At 45.9% G+C, this 17,860-nt stretch overlaps 1 protein-coding gene across 2 annotated transcripts; it reads right to left on the reverse strand.

Moving 5' to 3' along the window:
• Nucleotides 1-13,574: 13,574 nt before the first annotated feature.
• On the reverse strand, nucleotides 13,575-17,510 carry LOC136494353 (uncharacterized). 2 transcript variants are annotated; one of them, XM_066490517.1, is made up of 13 exons: nucleotides 17,320-17,510; nucleotides 16,962-17,228; nucleotides 16,773-16,849; nucleotides 16,248-16,407; nucleotides 15,919-15,943; nucleotides 15,692-15,781; nucleotides 15,415-15,586; nucleotides 15,113-15,207; nucleotides 14,862-14,931; nucleotides 14,720-14,791; nucleotides 14,183-14,316; nucleotides 13,894-13,967; nucleotides 13,575-13,787 (listed from the first exon to the last, which is right to left on the reverse strand). In XM_066490517.1, exons 2-13 carry the CDS (start codon nucleotides 17,134-17,136, stop codon nucleotides 13,708-13,710), a joined length of 1,224 nt encoding a protein of 407 aa, XP_066346614.1. In that variant the 5' UTR covers nucleotides 17,137-17,228; nucleotides 17,320-17,510; the 3' UTR covers nucleotides 13,575-13,707. The 2 variants fall into 2 exon arrangements, with proteins under 2 accessions (XP_066346614.1, XP_066346616.1); XM_066490519.1 differs by having other exon boundaries at nucleotides 15,113-15,186; nucleotides 17,320-17,508.
• Nucleotides 17,511-17,860: the final 350 nt, after the last annotated feature.

A 17,860-nucleotide genomic window follows, 5' to 3' on the forward strand; every position in this document is an offset into this window, starting at 1 on the left:
GATTGGCTGGATATTATCGCCGATTCATTAAAAACTTCTCCAAGATAGTCTGTCTGATGACCAACCTTCTAAAGAAGACCAAGGAGTTTAAATGGACGCCTGAGTGCGAGCGAAGCTTTCAAGGGTTGAAATTGAAGCTTACCACAACTCTTGTGCTAGCATTGCCTGATATCAGTAAAGATTTCGTGGTCTATTGTGATGCATCCCATCAAGGACTTGGCTGTGCATTGATGTAAGGTGGAAGAGTGATAGCTTATGCTTCTCGATAGTTGAAAGAACATGAGAACCGTTACCCTACTCATAATCTTGAGTTAGCAGCAGTTGTGCATGCTTTGAAGATCTGGAGGCACTACTTGATAGGCAACAAGTGTGATATCTACACCAATCACAAGAGCTTGAAGTACTTTTTCACTCAAGAAGATTTGAATATGAGGCAACGCCGTTGGCTAGAGTTGATTAAAGACTATGACCTAGAAATTCACTATCATCCGGGAAAAGCTAATGTAGTCGCAGATGCTCTCAGTCGCAAGAGTTACTGTCACACTCTGATCACTGAATCCATACCACCTGAGCTCAAAGAAGAGATTGATGATTTCCAACTTGAGATGCTACCGCATGGCTTGTTGAATGAGCTCCGCATATAGTATGATCTCACAGATTACATCCGTCAAGCTCAGAAAAGTTGCAAAGAGATCGAATATCTCCGTGGTCTGTTGAAACTAGGCTACAAGACCAACCACCATGAAGATGAACAAGGAACCATTTGGTTCAAGGACAGAATCTGTGTACCTTCTGATCCCGCACTACGAGAGGAAATTCTGTCAGAAGCTCATGATTCTAAGTACTGTATTCACCCTGGGGGTTCAAAGATGTATCCAGACTTGAAGAAACACTTTTGGTGGAAAGGCATGAAGACAGACATTGCGGGACATGTGGCACGATGTGACACCTGTAATAGAGTCAAGGCTGAACATCAGAGGCCTGCAGGATTGTTAAAGCCTCTTGACGTTCCCGAGTGGAAATAGGAGAGCATATCCATGGATTTCATAGTTGGATTGCCCCGTTCATAGAAAGGCAATGATTCTATTTGGGTGATTGTTGATTGTTTGACCAAGGTTGCTCACTTTGTACCAGTTAAGACCAAGACCGATGCCGAAAAATTAGCAGATCTATATGTTGAGCATATCCTCAGACTGCATGGAGCTCCCTCTAGTATTGTATCTGATCGTGGTCCTCAATTCATGTCCTGATTCTGGGAAGCCCTGCACAAGTCCATTGGAACCAAACTTGAATTCAGTACCGCTTATCACCCACAGACAGATGGACAGACTAAACGAGTGAATCAGATCTTAGAAGACATGCTTCACGCTAGTGTACTAAATTATGGCTCTGATTGGGAGAAATGTCTACCCTATGTAGAGTTCTCTTACAACAACAGCTACCAAGCCAGCATCAAGATGTCGCCATTTGAAGCACTATATGGCAGACCTTGTAAGACACCTTTGATGTGGTCTCAACCGGGGAAAAGATCGTTCTTTGACTCTGCTAAGATTCAAGATGCCGAAGAAGAAGTTGCTCAAGTAAAGGAGAATTTGAGAATTGCCCAAAGTCGATACAAGAGCTATGCTGACTAAAGAAGAAGAGAACTTGAGTTCAATGTGGGAGATTTTGTCTATCTCAAGGTATCCCCGCTACGTGAAACTGTCAGATTCCATGTGAAAGGAAAGCTTGCCCCTACATTTGTTCTGCCATACAGGATACGCAAGAGGATTGGAAGGCTCGCCTACAAACTTGAGCTATCTGAGGAATTGGTGGGTGTACATCCCGTATTCCATGTCTCATAGCTACGCAAGTGTTTGAGAGTGCCCGATGAAGCAGTTCCAACTGATACACTTGACATTCAAGACACTCTCGAGTATAAAGAGCATCCTATAAGAATTTTGGGTAGAGATGCCAAAGAGACCCGAAGCAAAACTATTCCTATGTGCAAGGTCCAATGGAGCAATCACACAGAGAGAAAAGCAACATGGGAGAAAGAGTCTGACCTCCGGCTACAATACCCTTATCTCTTCGAAGAGTACGTTGCGCTTTAATCTCGGGGACGAGATTCTGTTAAGGGGATAGGACTGTAACAACCCAAAAATCCACACACCAAAAAAATCACAACTACAAATTTTTTGTGATAGCACTATGTGATGTTGAGTGACACATGTAGAAGCCAAACCCTAGTTCTAGATTGGATGTGACCCAACTAGGTTAAAATCATAAGCATAGTTTGGTTTTATGCCACATGTGTAATTAAATTCCTAAATAAATAAATCATGCATGCATCCTTAGACCCACTTGTGATTCGGATTCTTTTGCCTTATGTGATGTTCAACTAACTTACTTAATATTTAAGATAAACCCTAACCAAATTGGCAACAAATAAAAGGGAAAGGAAAGAAGAGGGAGCAACAGCAGCCCAGGCCTGCTCAGCCTTGCGAGCCGGCCCAGCATCGCTGCCCGCATGCACACAGCCGCTGACAAGCCAGGCCCGCTTGTCAGCTATCACACGCCGCACGCAGCCACATCGCGCCAAGCGCCTGACGACCCGACCCCACTTATCAGCACAGTAGCGTCTTCTTCCCCACACCCACGCATTCTCCCCGCATGACCAGAGGCCGACCAGCGTGGCAGGCACGGGCCTAGGGTCACACAAATCACATGACCTTGTTCCCCCTTGCGCCGCGCTTACGCTACCACATGCGAGCCATCGGATGCGCCGCACGCATCACCACCGCCCGATCGTCGTCCGCCATTGGAGCCCTTGGAGCTCGGCTATAAAAGCCAACGTCCATGAGCCCTAACCATCAGCCCGTTCATCGCCGCCGCTGGTGGCACAGCACCACACAGCGTCAAGCCGAGAGAGAGGGAGGAAGGAGAAGCAAGGTGGAGAAGGAAGCCACTGCGGGGAGGACCTCGCCGGAGCCAGGAGCGCCGCCCCGATCAGCTATAGCGACGTAGCTACTCGACACGGCACTGCACCGCCTCATCATGGCCTCGCCTCGCCACCGCACCGCCATCCTACCGCCACAAACCCCATGGTGAGCCATCTTGCTGAGACCACCTCCCTAGCCAAATGGAACGTGCACCGCCATGATCGAAACCTTGCTGAAGCTTTGAGCTCCGACCTAGCCCAACTGGTTAGCTAGGGAGACCGCCATGACCATGCTTGCCGAGACCCAGGACACGCCGTGTGCGCTGCCATCAGCCAAAAGGAGGACCCTAGCCATGACGTTGTACATCGGAGTAGGAGCGCACATGCACGAGCATGCTCACCATGGCTGAGAGCACAACCATGGTGAGACCACCGCGTCTTCTACGTCATGATAAAGGCGACATTGACACCCGACTGGTTCCGCCATGATGAGAGACACACTGCGCTCACCTTAGCCGAGGAAGAAGCCCACCGGAGCCCTGCGTTGTCGCACCGCACCTCGTTGAAGTGCCACCGCCTCTGTTTTACCCCCACCACCGTGGCCGGAGCCACTGGGAGCACCAGGAGCTCCTTCAACATGCCCACCATGGCCGTAGAAGCACCGTGGAGCTCACACGCTCCTCCAACTGGGCTCTCGCTACCACCGTAGCCCTGTCCATGCACGCCGACGAACCCACACCGCCATTCACCGTGGCGAGAGCCCTAGGAAGCCCTAGCCGTCGCCCCGACCCCACCGTCGCACTCGTCGAGGCTTGGGGAAGCTGTCGCCTACCCTAATCGGACGCTAGTATCGCCCGAAAGGCTCGCCGATGACCTCACCGCCGGCGGGAGCGCCGGCAGGGAAGAAAAGGGGATTTTCCCCCCTCGTCGACCACATCCCGAGCAGCTCCGCCGAGCTCCGACGACAACCACGTCGATCACGTCCCAAGCAGCTCCGCTGAGCTCCGACCACAACCACGTCGATCATGTCCCGAGCAGCTCCGCCGAGCTCCGACCATGAGCGCGTCGACCACGTCCCGAGCAGCTCCGTCAAGCTCGGACCACGACCACGTCGTGCACGTGAACCAAACCCTAGGAAGGAGTAAGTGGACCAAGTCCATCATAGACCGGCTCTGCGGTCTATGGACCAATGCAGGCGGGTTCACCATGAACTGCGCCTCACCTGCGCCCGTGGATCACGGCCCGTTAGTGGCCGAGTAAGACGACGTGGCCGCACCAGTGCGCGCCACGTGGTAGGCCAAAGCCCAGCCCATATCCAGGCCCAACTAGCCCAGTCGAGGCTCGGCCTATATTGGCCATTAACCGGTCAACGCTGACCGTTGACCGGGCCCACAAGTCAGCGACACAGAGCCGCTGGACCCACTTGTCATTGAGTGACGTCATGCTGACGTCATGAGGGACCCCACCTGTCAGTACCAGAACCGAGACGATGACATCATGCTCAGCATGCCACGTGGACCAACAGGAGCGTGACATGTGTCAGCACGATACTAATTTAGACTTTTTCCATTTTCAGAAATGATTTAAACTTCAGAAATTCATAACTAATTCATACAAACTCGGAAAAATACAAGACCAGGACCAAAATTCATCTAAAATTGAGCTCTACGCAATGAACCCATGTTTGATTGCATTTGGCTCTTTTTGAATTTTCATTGCTTTTTGTGCTATTCTATAGACGTCGCTAACGCGACTATAATGCGATCGTTTGCAGACTCGGAGGAGAACCAGACGAACGAGGACCGAGAGTACCGTGAGGAGTACGGAGACGACTTCACTGAAGGTGCCACATCCCACCCAACCTTGTAGCACCTATTACGCATCGCTAAAATAGAACTGCTATTGCTTTACTTTATTGTTATATTCACACTATGATAGGACTTGCATGGTAGTATGCTTACTTGATGGCCTTTACCTTGACGCAACCTTACCCCTGCTTACCCTGCTATTAGGTTAGACATACGCTTGCTGCTATATTTCATTGCTTATTACTTCTACTACGCTTGTACTACATTGATGCGTGGTGGAAACTGGTGTTATCTGGATTATGGGGAGAGTGCTGCATGTGTGACTTGGGTGCGTGGAGGGTGAGGGTTGTGTCGACCAAGTTAGAGTATACGATGAGCCTGGGGCAAGTCTTGCCGTGTGGTGCTACCTGGGCACCCCTGGAATAAATACCTGTGGTGGGTAAATGGTATATGAGGTGGCCCTGGGTGTGAACCTGTGATGGGAGGAGCCCGGGGTGGAGATGCTGTGGTGGCACGGTAAATGGAAACCCTGATGAAGACATTCTGGCTTGGTCATCCCTAAGGACTTACTAGTACTCAGATTCACTGGGAAGCCTTACGTACCACTTGCCCTATATGGTGCAGGACGGCCAGACTACTTGGTAGGATATTGCCACTACTGCTAGGTTGATAGCGGACAGTGTAAGGAGGTACGGGGCGCGAAGGATTTCCCCCACACCCTTCCAAGACTTCATGGAGACCTTGTGGACCCAGCTCATGACTCACAGTTTCAGCCACCCCAGACTAGACTTGGGGTGTACTAGGGCTGAATGGTAGAGTGGCATTATCCTAGGCTAGCAAGCGGCCGGAATCAACCCAGTTGACGACGGTCAGCGAAGAAGGCAGATCTTGTGGTTATGTAAAACCTCTGCAGAGTGTATGGTTGATCAATCGATACATATGCCGACTTGTCGGCTATGGACCTTTCTTGGATTTCGCTTAAACTAGATAGTGAGATGAGTCCTTCTCTTCTTCCCCCGTGAGAAGAGTGTCGGATGTAGCCAGGGGCTACGGGCCATGAGATAGTACCGAGAGGGAGTTGGCCTGTCGACTGAGTGATGGTATGGTGATGATATGGAGATGGTGGTATATCGGTCCTAGGATTGAAACCTGGCTCTGGACGGGAATGGGGTGGAATGTGTGTGGGAATGGTGTTAAAACTTGACTACACTATTATATACTTGATATGCTAAAACATAGGAAACCCCAGCCTTAAAGGTTCCTTTTGATTATATCCAACTTGCATCCAATTTCCACAAAGCAATGCTCATAGGGTGGGAGTGGCCAGTACAAAACGTACTGATAAATTTTGGCACACAGGTTCTGCTGAGGAGTATAGCTCTGAGGAGTTTGACGGTTGAGGGGTTCGTTCCTACGCTCGAGTTTGGCGATCTTATCTTCAAGCTGTTCTGAATGAATGCTACTTTTGATTCTGCCAATGTGGCGATGTAATAATTTATGTAATTCTACACTATTTGTACTCTGATATTACGTTGTATGGATGTGATATTCAACTCGAATTTGGGTAATATGATCTACAACGGTCTTATTACACTTCGACTCTGTGGATTTCCCTTCGTGGAAATCAGGTCGTTTCACATATTGAATCTAAATAAGTTATGTTAAGTGGATGTAATTATGTATTGTGACAATATTGTCATAACAAATCTAATTATGTTATCTTGGATGGAATTATGTATTGCGACAATATTTTTATAATGAATCTAATTATGTTAACTTTAGTTATCATTCTTTATAAAATTTTGAATACTTTTTGTCAAAGGTAAACAAAAATTTAATTGTTTTATGAATGGAGGAACTGTAGGAATGAAAATTGTGACTCTTTAGTTAGTATAGTATACAAAACATTATGGATTAGAGAATTAGACCAGTGCTCTATCCGTCGCACAAACAGTATCATGCTATCATTTGAATTTTGTCACACACAAGTGTCATTCTCACAATGCACCTTTCTCTTGTCCCGATACATCTATGTCTCTTTCTCCTCCTCGTTTCCTATGCACAACACATTTTTCATCTCACCTTAATTCTCGTGCCAGATCTAAAAAAACACTTAATATGGAACAATGGGAGTATTACACATTTAGAACTATTTTAGTGAGAGTTTAATGTGAGTTTTATCTATAGCAAAAAAAACTACCACATAATTATTTTTGATGGCATGATGTAAGGAAAATGGACCCTAGGCCCATTTACTTTGGATTTTGGTGTTTGATGACCAACACAACTAAATTGGACTAATGAATTTACAAGTGATTGTTTTATAGTTCAATAGGATGCAAGACGTGACTTGAACAAAGGCGACGTGATGATCAACACCTCAAGCAAGATCTTAGGAGCACAAGAGAAGACCCAAGATATCAAACAAAGTCCAAGCATGAAGATAGGAACCAAGCCGCACGCAAGATCGTGAAGAAACGAGCTCACAGAAGCGACCAGATGCTGGAAGAAAGTGTCCGGACGCTCCAATCAGTGGCTCGACAACAGCAGGCATCAGCAGTAGCGATCAGATGCTAAACAAGTGAATCGATCGGATGCACCGATGGCACAATTCATCAGTCCGACAACACACTCAGCAAGCGACCGAACGCTGGCAGCAAACCGATCGGACGTAGGATTCACTTGAAGGGACCGTGACAAGTGAATCCATCCCAACCACTCTAAATAGCGTCGGCTCAACAGAGGTTAAGCTAAAAGTCCAAATTGAGCCAACCGGCTTTGATACCAATTGAAGGGACCATGACGCGTACAGAGAGGTTCCAGAGCGGCAAACTTGCGACCGGACGCGTCCGGTGGCAAGTGACCGAACGCTGACAGCGTCCGATCAGTTGTTCATGGCTCCAATGGTCGGGACGACCGAACGCGTCCGATCAGGATGACTCCAGCGTCCGGTCAGTAGCAGAAAAGCGAGATTTCGTCCCCAACGACTACTTTCTCAGTGGGGCTTATAAATACAACCCTCAACCGGCCAAATGGGAAGTATGGAGCTGAGGAAATATATCAAGGGTGTTGATACACCATTTTAGTGATCTCCACTTGTATAGTGCTTAGTGTTTCATTAGGTAATTAGCGTAGGTGCTTTGCGAAGTGCTTAGGTTGATTAGACCACCGCCTATACGCTTGCTCTAGGTTTAGGCCTAGTGTTTAGTGAGGTTTGCATACCTCTTACCACTCGGTGCTTATGAGCACCATTGTTGTACATCGGAGGGGCTTATAGTCTTGCGAGATCACGCCAACCGAGTTTGTGGTGTGGCCGTCACCGTGTACCGGAGGGAACAAGGCCCGCGGCGTTTCGACCGAAAGCTTGATAGTGAAGACGGTGGGGAGCATCTGGGAGAGGCTTGTCGGAAGGCACGTCGGAGACCCACTTGCGTGTGGGGAAGGCCCGAGGCTATCCACGGAGTTATCTGACCAGGAGCTTGGCCCTTGCGAGGGGCTCCAACGAGGACTAGGGAGAAGCTTACGCGCTTCTCGATACCTCGGTAAAAATACCGGAGTCGTCGACTGGAGTTTGCATATCTCTACCTTGCTCTTTAACTTCTGCATTTACATTATTTGTATTACTCCTTTTGCGGTAGAGATAGCAACACACTAGCAAAATCATAGTTGCACATTTAGATAGTTTATCTATTGCATAAGTTTTGCTAGGGTTAGAAAAAGATGTCATAGTTTAGAGCTAGATTTTTAAGTTGCCTAATTCATCTCCCTCTTAGGCGTCACGGTCCCTTCACATGACAACGTTTTCAAGAAGAGAGAAGAAGTGAGTTCTATTTAAGTGAAACTATATCTTGACACGATTACCAACTCTATATTAGTTATAAAAATTAAATACCTATAAAATATAGAATGAAACCATGTATTATGGATAGATGTTTCATTTATTTTACATGACGTGGTCGCCACGAGACTCTCCATTGATAAATAACGGTCATACCGTGAATGTCTTAAAGTAGCTTAAATGGATATGAATTACACGCGTGCATGGAAAGTTGAGAATGATTTGCGTAGCTTAGCCAACAATCAAAAGGCGATACTGCCTAGAGCAGCCAGCCAAAAAAAAAAGTCTTGACATGACAAATGCAAATGCGCGATGGAAGAGTGTAAAGCATAGTTTTTTTTTTGAAAGGGCATAAAGTATAGCTTGTTAGGCCGTCCACGAGTCGCATAGTACGCTAGTTCCGATTGATCAATTTTGGTTTTAAAATTGATACTCGCCTTATTTGGCACAATGATTGAATTATTCATTTCTTCTTTATGACTACTAAATAGCTTTTTTGATATGGGACCGTGGATTGCCAGACTCAATGGCGTAACTCACAAATCAAATAGAAAAGCATGGATAGGATAACAACGTCATCGAGGAAGAACGCTTCAATATGCATCCATGACTAAGCACTTCTTTTCCCTGAAAGAAAGCTGACTGCATGGAGCTAGTTATTTTTAATAAAACACCTTAATACAACTCTTCTTTTGGAGAATCGACTCAACAAGCTAAGATTCCACCATAATAAATCCGTTTTCAAAACATAGTACCAAAAAAAAAACGCTCATATACATGCATCCTATGAATGTACACAAGCACGCACACTATCCTATTTAAGAGTACATTTGAGGGGCTAATAGACCTTGAGATTAGTGAAATCATCACAAACGCCTCCCTATTAGTGAATACGTTGTCTACTACCAGAAATATCATCATTGAATTTTGAAATAAATCTAAGAAAATATGAGCATTATAGCTAAACAATATTAATGTTGAGAACTGAGTATATATTGGCTAAGATCCTAGTCAGTATTAATGTTAATATTGAGAACTGAGTAATATATTGGTTAGGATCCTAGGTTCGTACCGAGGAGTCTAGTCATCTCGATATGAGACTCGAACTCGGTATGAATTAAGGCCTTTTTTTTTGGCACAACTCTAAATAGCTCCGACTCTTTGCTAAAGTGCGTGGAGGAGCTGGAGCTGGTAAATAGACCTAAGCATTTTGCAGGCTAGGCCAAAAAACCCTTGTCTATTTCGTGCCAAAAAAATACCATACATGACCGTCCTTGCGGATGAATCGGGCCTAATTTTTCGGCAGTGTAAGCTAGCTAAAATAAATATTTCAGACGGGGTTCGAACCGAGAAAAAAGTTTATGGATAGCGGGATCTCTATCTAGGCCCTGCCCACTAAGGTTTGTGGGTGGACCAAAATCCAACGGGCTCAGACCAAACCCGCAAGCTAGGCCGGGCTCATTTTGCTCAGGTCTATGGCTTCACTTGCTCCTAGTTCATTTTGAGATGAAGGAGAAAAACAGATCTTTGCTACAGTGCACAAAGAAGCCGAAGGCGGGGCCGTCCAACACTCTACCAAATAGAGCCTAAATTTTGGAAAAGAAACAGTACATCAACACAATGAATTAGTTCGTTGGCTTCTTTTGCGGTAACTATTTAGCACTTTTCTCGCTTCTTCTCTTATGTCATAGATAGAAGATACTCCATCTAATCACAGGAACAATAATGTTGTCCTCTACTTTTATATATATCAGATGTCTGATTTTTTGTTGTTATTGCTCAATGAACATATAATTTTATCATTATTTTACTATTAGAGAAATATAAATTATCTCTTATGTTCTATTCTTTTAGTTGCACTAGTTGGTTTTATTCAGTTCTCATATAATATTTTAGTATTATCCTAAGTCAAATTTAACTAATCTTAATCGTGTTTATAGAAAAATGTATTAACACCGATAATACCGAATAAAACACTATCAAGGCTTAATTATTAGTGAATGTAATAGCATCTAATTGATGTGATACATGTTAGTAAATTTGTACATAATTATTAAAATTAGAGAAATTTCAGTTTGAGACAACTAAAATGATCTACAATTTGTAACGGATGGAGCGACATCTTTCTATGCCTCTTACCTACCACCATTGCTTGATCGCAACATTCATGTGCGTCCTAATCAAATAATTGGACCGCCAGGCTTCGATTAGCCATGCCTTTTACTTTCTCCGGCTGCACTACAGACGTTAGAAAAACATGGGTTCCCGCGTGCTTGTCCACTGGAAAAATAGCACTTCAATCAACGTCCTGTTCGCTTGGCTTATAAACCATACTTTTTCAGCCACAACAAATCAGCCAATAATACTTTCAGTCATACCTTATCAGCCGAGCGAACATGGCACAGATTCCACGTAAAAGCACTACTAGTAGTAACACTGTCCATTCGCAGGTGTTCTTTAATTAAAAAAGGGTACCGATAAGCATGATCAGCCTGCTGAAAATGAGTGATCATCAAAAGCACTGTGGAATAAAAAAATCATCATAACAAAATTGCAAACCAAAAGGTCTTCCCTCCTGTCTTCCTCGACAGCTTTAGTCGATTTGATGAGCACAAAACAAGTGCCAATCTGCAGCACCAGAAAGCACGTCGGCGACGTGCTGGTCGGAGGTGACAGGATGCACGACGAGGATTGATTTTGTCTGGAGGCGAAGGGGGCCGTGCTGTCTCTCGTTCTCGTCTCGGCTTTCTTTCTCATCGCCATTTTTCTCAGTGCTCTTGTCAAATGTCAATGTATTGGCCTTGTGATGATACTCCTTCACTTTTTCGTTGTTGTTGGAATGTTGGTGTTTGGAGACGGTGATCCTTGGCAATTGTGGAAGTGGTGGCATTTCAGATTGGACATGTGCCCCTACACTTTGTGCTGCTGCCACTTGCAGTGCTTCAGAAACCCATGATATTCAGGTGACATCTGTTATAGTTTATTAAAAAAACACTCAATTTTAGCATCCTGTGGTAGTGATCTGCTACTGGAGTACATTACTACTAAAATAGAGTACCGTATGCCTTTCTCTCGAGCATGCTAGAAGATAGGCACGCGTTGCAAATGTCAGGGGTTGCACTGGAACTTCAGAAATGGCTAGAATAACAGAGGAATTATTCTAGGGGGAGTGACGATTGTAGGCTGGGGGCATCATAACGTGTACTGAGCAGGTGCAGCAAAGTATAACTAATAAAATGCAGATTAGATTGCAATTATGATTGAGCCTGGGAATAAAAATGTATACAGTACTACCAGGCTGACAAATCGTAACACCTCTTTTGTCTTGTGCTAGTCAGCAGTGACAGTCATATGCTCGCAAGTATTCTAGTGCACAACTGCTAATTCACCTGCCCATATTTTATGATATTAAAATATGACAGTCGTTAGAAGTTTATCATATATAACCGGGCCTTTCAACATAGTTTCAGTTTGGCAACACTCGAATGGCTGGATAAAATACTGAAAATGCCAAGAGGAACAGATACTCTCGATCACTTGGAGGTCACTTCTGGCATTTCTCTGCACACATCACCCAGCCTAGAGCTGCACACATCATGCGTAGAAACTGGGCTGAGCAGCTGAGCAACACTCGCCTCGAAGCCTCGAAGTCTTCGCACGCATGTGCAGCTCTTCCTGCAGAAGAGGACCGTCCAGATCTCTGAGAAAAAAAGGGCATAACACGGCCGGCTTGGCGTGTTGGTTCAACCAATCGCGATAAACTAAGCACCGCGCGCATGCATACGAAATTTCCAACGCGATCCGGTGAAGTAATGATGACTTGACTGGGTCAAGATTTCCCACAGCTCCAATCGTGTGACAAGAGCAGAAGGCACAAAGACAAAACAGTGTTCCAGAGTACTCTGATTCCCTTGCGAATTATTGTGCTGACAAAATTCAGTGGTTGCAGTGAAGGCGAGTGTTCGGAACAAGGGCGGGGCATGCCTCCTTGATCCTGTCGCTAGCAAATCCCCGTTGCGCGTCTGCATGTGTGGTTAAAATTGAAATGCTGAAAACGTCTACTCGTAAGCTTGTAAACCAAACTTGCATATGTGATCTGTCTGCTAGAGTTCAGGCCATTGGCCAATCAGTTTTCTCTGCATCAGACATCTCACCTTGGATGATCGATACTGAATCTTTGGTTCATCAGAAATTTACCGGGGGTTTCAGTGGTACTTACGGCAGTTAAATTAATACAAAGACCATATAGCCAGTCCCCAGTCAATCAGTCAGAAACTCAGAACACGTAGACCGGTCTCTACGGCACGTCCTCGAGCGAACCAGCGGAAGCTTGCAAGTTTATATTTTCGCCAAATTCAGCATACGACGGCGGTTCAGTACACCATTAATTGCTTCAAGGCTGCTCAATCATCGCCGTGTCAGTTGTCACGTCAGCCCTAAGCCTCTCTCCGCGACTGCGACTGCGACTGCGACTGCGGCCAGGACCACGATTTCTCGCCCAAGAACGTGCGTGCGTGCCCGACAGGAAGAAGGGGGTAATGTTCACGCAAAAGCAACGCATCCGGTTTGCCGTGGATCGGAGGGAGCGGACATCGATCGTCGCATCCCCCTCGCCGAACGTCGCGTCGGATCGGATGGAAGATTTGAATCTTGGTCGACGGCGACGGAAGAGTGAAATGGCGGTCCAGCCGTCCAAGAGATGGGACAGCGCGGAGGGAGGCAACACCGGCGTCAGGCGTGGGAGGAAACCCCAACGAGCGCGTGACGCGTTTTCCCGGGGGGGTAATGATCGGCGTCAGCGACGGCCCCGGCAAGTGACGCCTGATGACAAGTCTGACGCTGCTCCTGTCGATTTCTATTTTTGATTTGCAAACACGAAAGAAGCCGAGCGACTAGTATGCACCCCTCATGAATAAAGCCCATGGTGTTTGAGCCCATGGGCCGTAGCCCATATGAAACGAAAGCCTAAAGAAGTAGCAAAACAAAGTTGACGTTCAGACATGAATTTCCATTCTTTTCGTGTGGTTTCGATGTACAAGTGTAGATATTTAAATAATATAGCATATAACGATCTTTTAGCAGGATATATCAGCAGGAAAGAATCAGTGGATTACAGAAAATCATGTTCTCTATCGTCAAGACTATATTGTAGGTCTATGTGGCATGAACTCTTCATTGACAAGTTGGTTCCTCAATACGGCTGGGGAGATCAGCCTCCAGACTGCAAAGGTGAAGACCTCAATGTTAGCAGCTTCTTAGTTGTCTACAATACAGAACCTTTTAGCAAACATAACTGGATGGCAGACAACGGGGTGTAGGCGACTTACTGTATATGCTAGCCGCGAACCATTCGTTGATGATCTTCACCCATGTACTAGCCCATCCAACATCTATGCTCCACCTGATTATGAAATGAAGGATGTGAGACTTGGAGGATGTAACTAAATCCTTCTTCTGCTGTCTACGATGATGTAGCAAAGGAAAATCACGCAGTATGCCACTGATGACTTGAAATGTGATTTTGATTTGATTCCAGCAGTAAGTATGCATATTGCCACTTAAAATCATATGGACTACTGAGCAGCTATTTAATTGCGTGATAGTAGGATGTCTTACTTTCGTGTTGGATGATTAAGCTCCCAGCTAATGAACAGCATTGCAAAGTACATAGCTCCCATTGCAAACACAATGTGGAAAATCTCATAGCTGTAGGGGGTGTCCTCTTCCAATTGTACTTCATCATTCCGAAACTGAAAATGAACAGTTTTTGTTAATACGCTGGATAAAGGTAGCACTTCTGAGTTCTGAAGAAATTCTTGAAGTCAATAATGATTAACAAGATACAAATTACTAAAAAGTAGAAAGAGAGTACACATGAGAACTGTGATTTGACCAAAAACATGTGAATTATCATCAAATGGTAAATTTTGACACTTTCAAGTAACTTGGCCAATGGTATCCCTAAAGAAGTGGAGTGATTTATTTTTCAATCTTACATGCAAATACCTGCATAACTGCTGAGTGCTGATTGATAACTTATAAACCGGAAGACAGGATCACATTTATATCAGTTGAGAACATCTTAAGTACCCAGTGATGCCAGCAAATAAAATTGTGAATATCATAGAGAAAAGTTCAGAGTAATAAGCTTACTTGGAAGGATTTGGTGTCGATTCCAGTAGAAAACGTGGCCATTACAATGGAACAAATTGCGATAATGAAGCTCTAGAAAAGCACAACTTCAATCAGGTAATGTCGATGGCATAACTATTCAAAAGAGCTCTGATAAACTTACAACAATAGTAGCTGAATCACCATCCTTGGCAATTTTCATATGAGAGTGGCACTTCCCGGTTTGCGGCTCACTGCACATGTGCACAGTATGAAATTAACATCAAGCAAACTGAACTATACAAGGCTATGTTAACAGAACAGTGAATGAAAAGAAATATTAGCACAGAATACTTTGCAGTATGGAAGTGGAAACTCTTCCTAGGAATACCAAAACTACAAACTCCTCAACAGTTCCAAGTGACGTAGACTAACCTGTGGAGTGCAGACCAACAAAGGAAGACAATATAGGAACTCATGATCCCAGAAGAGAGAAGACCCTCGTTAACCTTCTCAGCAAACAAAGCGAACTAAAATCAAAACCTCATACATATCAGGCAGGGTAAAAACTAAAAAAATTTACAGATTCTTTTACTCGTTAGTTGCCATAAGTGCTCAGATGTGCTAATAGAAACAAGGCTACTATCTGGATTGCAGTTTGATATTCACATCCAAAACCTGACACTGGTTTTCAACTGAACGTAAGCTAAGACCTGGTGCTGCCTGCATCCTCTTACCTTGGAGTGCAGTGATACTGCCATCATTACAGTCACCAAGATTGCTGTCCATGTAATAGTGAAGATGTTGAACGCACAAGAGGAGTTGGGGACATACAGAACATACAGCACGCCAATTCCAGCAAATGAAGCAATGTAGGAGATGGTTGACAAGAATAACCCAAACAACCCACTGAGAATCACATAAGGGTAACATGTCATGGTCAGTTATAGCTTCAGGACCTCTCTGAAGTAATTGGGACGCCACAACTTCCAGCACAACTAAATCAATCCTTACCATTGATTTGATCCAGGATCTGGCATCCAACGTTTATTGCACCATGATATGAAGTGGAGCATGCTTATGAGCTGGAGGATGAGAAATATCCTGGAGGGACAATGAAACAGAAGTAACATGCTTACTATAAAAATAAGACAACAATCTGAAAAAAAATGTAAAATATTGTTCATTAGGGCTTGAAACATCCCAAATTTGAGCAATATAAGGACGGCCATTTAAATTACCCGGCACCCAGTCGAGCGATTTCACCTGCAGATAGGACAAAATAGTTTTCTTTCAGCGTGCTAAAATTTAAGTATGGATACACTGGTGCAAATGTATACTAGGACCACTACAACAAATTGAAACTTGCATCTTTGTTTATCATATTTTGAACTTTCCAGAGCAAGGAATTGTGAATTGATTGGCCTTTCTAAGCACTAGTTTCTCATGCATTCTAGGTGCTATGAAGTAAAGCAAAATTTCCAGTCTATAACTGCTGCACATTCACTTATGCCCATCATATCTTACATCTACAGAAACTACATTTGCCACAGTACTGGATTAAACTTACCATAAAGCTGGATGAAGATGTTAGGGATGATAAATGGGATGCCGATCGACATGGCATACACAAGAGACTTCAGAATCCAGCATCCAGAATGCCATGAATTACGAGCTTCATGGAGCTTGCGAGTTCCAAATGTTGTGGCAAACATCACCCAGAAAAATATCTGAACAGTTTTTAAGGAAGTGAACCCAAGGAACACAGCACACCTTCACAATGTCAAATCTTTAGTAGTTCCATAACCAGGGCATCTATAGTATACTCCTGAATCCTTGATCATGCCATTTTAGCCTTTTAGACAGGCTGTTCCAACAGATTTTAGGATTTTAGTTCAAATTTGTAGAGCATACTAGGAAATTGATCCAGAAAACCCCGTTCCAAACGGGCCCTAGTTTGGTTTGGGTCAGGACCCTGAAACACGGTAGTTGAGAACATTCTAGCTACATGCCTCGTATACACAATGGACGCCTATCAGTTGCATGAAGAGAAACGAAACGAACACACACCGTGCTTGTGAAATAAAAAGGATACGAAGCAGCCCAAGCTGACTCGAAGCACTCCTCCGGACTGGAAGCACTTGGAGTCCCCTGCTCCGCAGACCGGCACATCTGAAGGTGTAATGTAATCGGTGAGCACAGTAAGAATGCGACCTCCCTCAAACCGGAAATGCGATGCGAGAGGTGAATTCTGAAGGGGAGGGAAGACGGGAGAGGAACCCACGATGCAGGCCGCGGAGCGTCCTGGCCCCGTAGTCCCTGACGAACCAGGCCAGCAGGTTGGTAGCGAAGAAGACGAACCCGTACGCGTACCGCGCCCGCAGCGACTGCCGCAGCCTCGCTTCGTACGCGCCGCCGTCTCCGCGCGGGTCCGCTCCGCCTGCCTTGATCACAGTCATATCCCCGGCTGCTCAGTGCTCACGCGGCCGTCGTTGCCTCGCCGTTGCTCCCGGAGAGGAGCGCCTCTCCCCGTCGGTTCAGCGCTGGGTTCCTGCGCGGAGCAGCAGGGTTGGGGTCGCCGCAGCAATGCCCTGCGAAATTCGGACGCGGAACCGCGGAAGTGAAGGGAAGCGGGAACTCACGGGCGGCGTGCTGCTCCGGCTCCGGGGTACGGTGGTGCGGAGGAGTGGCTGCCTCGTTCGCTTTGCGCCTTATTAAAAGCCGGGCGCAGCGGGCAGGCTGTGTCGCAGGCTGCGGCTGCCGTGGTCCTAGAGGTTTGGAATTGGAATTCGCCTGATGTGAGGTCCGACGGCTGTGGATGCTAGAACAACTAGAAGCGAGCTGCGCCTGGCCCCGAGAGCTGCCTTTCACGCGCAGCGGCGTACGCGACGTCCAGGCGACCGTTGGGGGTCGCGGCGCTCTCGTTTAAAGCCGAAACCGGGACTGGGGACTGCGGTGCAGCGGTGCGCGGCAAAAAAGTCCTCGAGGGCACGCTCGTTTTTCGCCGCGATATCACGGTTTGACGCCGCAGGCGCTTGTCCTGCCGTGAGATTCGGGGAACACGCGAGAAGGTTGGTTTGCCCGGCTGTTGCCCGGACGAAATCACGAAGCCACCGAACTGATACGTCTGCGCTACGTTACCCAGGCCGTGCCTTTGGCTCGTTCCGTCGTTCGATAGGGTAA

This window comes from Miscanthus floridulus, chromosome 11 (assembly GCF_019320115.1).
Source record: "Miscanthus floridulus cultivar M001 chromosome 11, ASM1932011v1, whole genome shotgun sequence".
NCBI lineage: Eukaryota > Viridiplantae > Streptophyta > Magnoliopsida > Poales > Poaceae > Miscanthus > Miscanthus floridulus.

What these genes read in the sequence shown, in the direction of transcription:
- LOC136494353 (XM_066490517.1), bottom strand. Translation starts at nt 17,136, where the DNA reads ATGACTGTGATCAAGGCAGGCGGAGCGGACCCGCGCGGAGACGGCGGC. An exon ending in CATCTTCATCCAGCTTTATG is followed by an intron (nt 15,944 to 16,247) that starts GTAAGTTTAATC and finishes TCCTATCTGCAG; the next exon opens with GTGAAATCGCTCGACTGGGT. An exon ending in GTGATTCAGCTACTATTGTT is followed by an intron (nt 14,792 to 14,861) that starts GTAAGTTTATCA and finishes GTGCTTTTCTAG; the next exon opens with AGCTTCATTATCGCAATTTG.